This window comes from Hippopotamus amphibius, chromosome 3, assembly GCF_030028045.1.
Source record: "Hippopotamus amphibius kiboko isolate mHipAmp2 chromosome 3, mHipAmp2.hap2, whole genome shotgun sequence".
Classification (NCBI taxonomy): Eukaryota; Metazoa; Chordata; class Mammalia; order Artiodactyla; family Hippopotamidae; genus Hippopotamus; species Hippopotamus amphibius.
Window position 1 is genome coordinate 161,621,699 of NC_080188.1, and position 6,000 is coordinate 161,627,698.

A 6,000-nucleotide genomic window follows, 5' to 3' on the forward strand; every position below is an offset into this window, starting at 1 on the left:
CTGGGTTCTGGGCCCTTGGGGGAGGCTGGAGCAGTGGGGATACAGAGGAAGGAGACAACTTAGTCCTTTTGCTTTTGAAACCCCCCAGCTGTCTGTCGTTGCAGAACCACATTCAGCTATATGAGTAGGCAGATTCCCCGAGTGGCTTTCAGAGATAAGGTAAAGCTGCTCCTATACAGAAAAAAAAAAAAAAAATCTTCCTACTTGTTAATTCTTAGAATGTTGCCATGGTGGCTTGACTTCTTGGCTTAGGACTTTGTCTCTGTTAAAATAAAAATATCCCATGACAAATGTAACAAAATGAAGTCCTATCAGCCATTTACACATTAGTAAGAACTAGGCCAAACTTTATCGAGAGGTACAAGGTATTCAGCAGTGGGGATTCACAGCTGAATTTACTTGATCCCAGCTCTGAAGTTGTTTTCAGTCTCTGAGGCAGGCACAAGGATTATGAACCTTCAGGATTCTTTAACAGATGTACAAAAGGAAATGCCAGAGCATACAGAGCAAGGAGCGGTGTGTTGTGGGGAGAGGAAGTCAGAAAATACTTCATGGGAGAAGTGGCATCTGGGTTGGTCCTTGAAGGGATGAAAAGAAAACATGTGGGAGTCATTCCAGAAGTCAGGGTACAGAGGCAGGAGTGGCCTGGTGTCATCCTCAAATGCTTGGAGGATGTTTTGTGTGGGGAGTGGGAGGATGGGGTCAGTTTGCGTCTTGGTCAAGGGCATGGGCTGTAGATTCTGGGGAAGAACTCTGGTTTCCACCACGTGTTAACCATGCAACTTTGCTTTGAGTGGGCTTCCTAACTTTCCGTGCCTCCTTTTCTTCCTCTGTAAAGTGGGTAGTAACAGTATCAGCATCATAAGGTTATGGTGAGAATGAATTCATCCATGTGAACCACTTAGAACAACTCCTGGTACAGAGTAAGTGCCTAATAAATGAAAGCTATTTATAACAGTCATTTCTCAGCACCGGGAAGGCATGGGGAGCTGGCGGAAGTGATAAGGAACGGTTTAGAAAAAGGAGGCCAAAGAGCCCCAAGTCTTGTCTTTTCTTTTTCCTTTCCTCCCCTCTCCTCCCCTCCCCTTTCCTCTCTTTTGAGTTGATGAAGTACCTTACTCTTTTTTTTTTTTTTTTGGCTGCATTGGGTCCTCTTTGCTGCATGTGGGTTTTCTCTAGTGGTGGCGAGCCGGGGCTACTCTTCTTTGAGGTGCTCAGGCTTCTCATTGCAGTGGCTTCTCTTGTGGCGGAGCATGGGCTCTAGGCACCAGCTTCAGTAGTTGCAGCACATGGGCTCAGTAGTTGTGGCACACGGGTTTAGTTGCTCCACGGCATGTGGGATCTTCCCGGACCAGGGCTTGAACCTGTGTCCCCTGCATTGGTAGGCGGAATCTTAACCATTGCACCACTAGAGAAGCCCCTAAGGAAGTTTTAAACAATTATATTTTCATTTTGGTCTCTCTCTCTCTCTCTTTTTAAACACTTAAGACAAGGTTCATGTGTAACCTAAAAGTGTCTTTGATCTTCTTATAAAAATGTGAAACTTTTGCATTAGAACTCATTAGACATACTGGTTTACAACCTTGGTTATCTCTTACCAAAGGTGAGAGGAGGCTTATTTTAAAAAATGGAAAAAATTGTGAGATAAATCATGAGAACGCTTAGGCATAATTTCATATTGGGAAATCACCCAGGAAGTATCTTTAATGAAGACAGATGATGTGCTACTGAATGATTTCTTTCCCCAACTTGAGGTACTTTCTTACATGACTTCCCATAAATGCTTGGGTGTTGTGTCATGTTGGAAAGTACTTGAGAAGATATATTTAGGGAAGACACACGATTTGCCCCTGAATGATTTCCCACATTGACATGCTTTTTCAGATAAATTCTGAAAGATTCATCCTGATTTTATACCCTCAAGCCTGGAATAGTGACTGAGAATCTCCACGAGACCCTGAATCACCTGAGACATCTTGTAGGTGCAGGGCTTCCCCAGGGCACTGACAGGCAGAAGCCAAGGTTCCTAGGAGAATTTGGTTCAGATGTTTAGTTCTGCTGTGGTTGAACTTTTTTAGACCCTTGTGATGGTTACGGAAACTTGGTTTCAGAAGTTACAATGTGACCGAATGTCGGCTTAAAGTTGAACAAACCTATTCAGCGACCTGTAAACTTTATTTGAACTCTGCATCGAAAGCCTGTTAAAAGGATCCGTAAAACCTTTAAAGGTGGACTTCAGAACAAGAGGGAGTTAGGAGCTAAGGCTGGTGTGTGTGTGTGTGTGTGGGGGGGGGGAATACCAAAAGGGTGGCGGCCCCTGAGGGCACTAAATGATCTTTCTGTACCCCTTCCCCTCTCCGCCACCATCTTTTACCCTTAGGCCTGCACTGCCTGAAAAGAAGGTAGCTGATCTCAGCACTCTGAACGAGGTGGGCTATCAAATCCGAATTTAGGCCAGCCGTAACAGCCAGCAACAGGGCTTCTATGGTGCTTCTCTCTGCACTTTACCCAGCATCTTCAGGAGGAACTGCAACTATTTATTAAGAACTTGTGAATTTTATTTTTGCGGATTCACTCGTAAATAGCCTCTGAGTGGGTGGTAACAATAAACTGTAAAAAATTCACAAAGGAACAACCATGAAAAGGCTAATAATAAACCCCACTGGGGTTGGATTGTGTCCCTCACTCCAGATGGAAAGGGTAAGACCGTAACTGTTGTTTTATATCTTCCCATTTACCTACTTTCTTTTACTTGTTTTAAACACCGGTAGTAAATGTTCATGAAACCCTCCCTTCCACTTTTGATATGGTAAGGTAACTCAATCAGTATTAATGTCTTTTTCAGCAATAACAGAGGCAAAGATTGGTGGGTTTTTTTTTTTAAGAAGTCAACATTACCTCAGCATCTTGACATCAGATATGCAAACTTAATAGTGGTTTGTTTGGGTTTTTTTTTTAATATTCTATTTGTATTGTTTCCCCAATATTTCCCATGGGGAGCTCCACAAGGTTTGGAGTTTTTTTCCTGGTGCACACATGCGATGAAATTTAAGGTATTATATGCAAGTGTTTTACTCAAAAAGCACTGAAATTCTTCTGGCAATACGGGAAACCAATTTCAGGACCTTGGAGTTACTTCTTTCTTAATCTTTCTTAAAGCATTCACTGATAGCAGTTTTTGTTCTTTTAAAACAAAGCACGTTCAGAAGCTAGTCTATGTTCTGTCACTAACATTTAAACTTTGCAGACTCCAGTAAAAAGCACACGAGGTCATGCACTGTTACACAAATTGAGCAGTATTGCAATTACCTCTGACAGTAACACACTCAGAAAGGCAGAGGCCAGGAGTGAATCAGGTCTTGAGAACCAGGTAACCTTTCTGTTCACATTTCATCTGATCTTTAAACTCTGGTCAGGCCTTGATTCTGAAGGACTCACTGTTGCACTGTTGTTAGAGATGTGTTCTGATGTCTTATATTAAGACCAAATACAGCACGATGTGATTATTTTCTAGTACCTTGCTTTTAGGTACCACTTCATGATATTTAGGAACCGGTATTGGAAAATACAGTGAATTAGAGAAGCAGAACCTTTTTTTTTTTTTAATGAAAAGTCTTCAGGTACAGTGTTATACCTTATAGCGTGACCTACTCCATAGAGCACAGGATGAATATCTGGCCTGCACGTGGTAGTTACAGTGTAATTTCTGGCTGCAGACCACACAGAATAACTCTTAACAGCACACCAAGTCTGTATGTCACCAGGAGCTCAGCTTCTATTTCACTTGTTTGATTTCAGCAACCATGCCAACGCGTGAGACCAAAAGGCACATTTAAGTCAAGTCCACTAGTCAACAAAAGTGTTATTTCAGTCTCAGTGCTTCCCTCTCTGGCTTTCTTTGACTGAAGTGTACATCCCAATTAGATTAAAAAATACAGCATAAGTTAAAAATTTGGAACTTAACCACTTTCCTTGAGAATAGTGCTATCAGCAGAATTTAAAATGAGTTATCTTTAACCCTCGTAAGATGAACCCATTTGCAGTCTCATGACTACATGTATTTAGATGTTGGGAGTAGTCAATGAATCATTTCATTCTCATGCTAAAATACTGACCTCGCTGTCTCTCTAGATGAAATATAATCATTTATTTATCAATATGAAACTTTATTCAATAAAGTAGACTACTTATTCAATAAGTAGACTACTTATAACATTGCAATCATTCTAAGAGCTTGGAACAGGATTTTCTAAATATTAAGTACTGTCCAGTCTAAAATATGGAATGCCAGTAGTTGCACAGCTTCTTGTTTCCCACAGAAAAGGGGAAAGGAATAGGAATACAACCTGTTTCTATTATGCTGATGTATAAGCCTTAAAACTGCCAACTGGCTTGATGACCCAATTAGTAACCTGATGTATTCCACACTCGCTTGTTGATTTTAAGATACATTTCCCCAAAGCAAGAGTTGGTCACAGAAACATGAAAATTAATTTAAAACGCTCTTAGTTGTTGGTCTATTTTTATTGCCTATGCAATGTTAATTTCTAAAAGATATGAGAAAGGCACCAAATTCCTACGTTCTGGTGTAGTAACTTAATTGATAAGGCAAGAAAAAAAGACATGATTTACCCCCCGGAACTGATTTTAAAACTGGCTGTAATTCAAAAGATAAAGGAAATGACCTGAAATCTAGTTTTTAAAGTTATTAATGCAAGAGGAATTTTATGCTTAAGCCGTTATGGCAATACATGCAAAGTTTAAATGAATGACAGAAATTTTGATTCTAGACTACATGTTGTGCTGTTTTGAGTACACTTTATTTCAGAAAGTGATATTTAGTATTTTCTATATTCTCTGAAATCATAAGCATTTCACTTTTTCTAAGTCAGTTATTTCATAAGGATTTTATTAATAGATATTGGTAAATAGAACTTTGGAAACCTTAATTCAGTATTCTTACTATACCCGAGGCTTTTGTAAGCTATAGTTTTATGTACAACCCTGTACAGTTTTTTTGACATACAATTCAGAATCTTGTTTATTCTCTTGGACTTTGTTCTGGCCAATACATTTTTTTTTAAATCTTTTAAGAAAAACTGTGATTGTTTTAGTGGGTATTTTTCTAAGTAAATGAAAACTTGTATAATGGTATTTTAGAGAATGCCAGATAAGTGCATGTTTCAAGTTAATGTTTTTCTCATCACTTGTATGTTTATACACAGCATGGGACTTTAATAAAACCATCCTGGAAACTCAAGGATTGTTTTTCTTCTAAAAATATAAACGGTGTGATTTTTTTCCTTATTCCTCTTATTACATACTTGTCCTAGTAAACTAATTTATCACTCTCTCACCCTTGTTGTCTTCCACAATTTTCAGACTATTAAACATCACTCTATTTTGGTGTATCTTAATTCACTTATATTTTGGTATCAGCCTAAGTAATAAAGGCTGCAAAGGGTCATGAAACAGTTTAGAAGAAGCAACAAGTCAGTTACACAGCTTAGTACATCTACCACAAAACCTTTAGGCACAGATGTACTAGTACAATAGTTTATTAGGTAACTTACAGGGACAAAGTGCAAATGACTTGACATGAATGTTTCTCTACCCCCTGAACTCTCTGGATCTTTAACTTAGTTGTTTTTTTGTTTGTCTGTTTTTTAATGAAAGCACAGGGTTAAAAGCAGACAGCTGCTAAATTCCAAAAAAGATGATTTCAAACACGCATACAGGTAGCAAAAGCTATAGTAAAACCAAAATTTCATTACTCCACAACATACCCCTTTCCATTTAAAACCTTGGATAGCACAGGGAATTCCCTGGTAGTCCAGTGGTTAGGACCCAGCGCTTTCACTGCCATGGCCCGGATGCAGTCTCTGGTCAAGGAACTAAGATCCTACAAGCTGTGCAGTGCAGCCGAGGAAATTAAAACAAAACGAAAAACCCCACACACTTGGGTAGCACAGCACTCCAGACTGGGAGATCTGGTTTCAG

The 6,000-nt window shown here is 39.4% G+C and overlaps 1 protein-coding gene across 6 annotated transcripts in view; it reads left to right on the forward strand.

Annotated features, from left to right (window-relative positions):
- VASH2 (vasohibin 2) overlaps nucleotides 1-5,267 on the forward strand; it is a 45,480-nt gene extending 40,213 nt beyond the window's left edge. For all 6 annotated transcript variants that reach the window (XM_057726943.1, XM_057726945.1, XM_057726946.1 and 3 more), the window contains one exon: nucleotides 2,381-5,267. In XM_057726943.1, the coding sequence (XP_057582926.1) occupies nucleotides 2,381-2,453 (73 nt within the window). In that variant the 3' untranslated portion in view covers nucleotides 2,454-5,267. The remainder of the gene's footprint in view (nucleotides 1-2,380) is intronic.
- The last annotated feature ends 733 nt before the right edge of the window (nucleotides 5,268-6,000 follow it).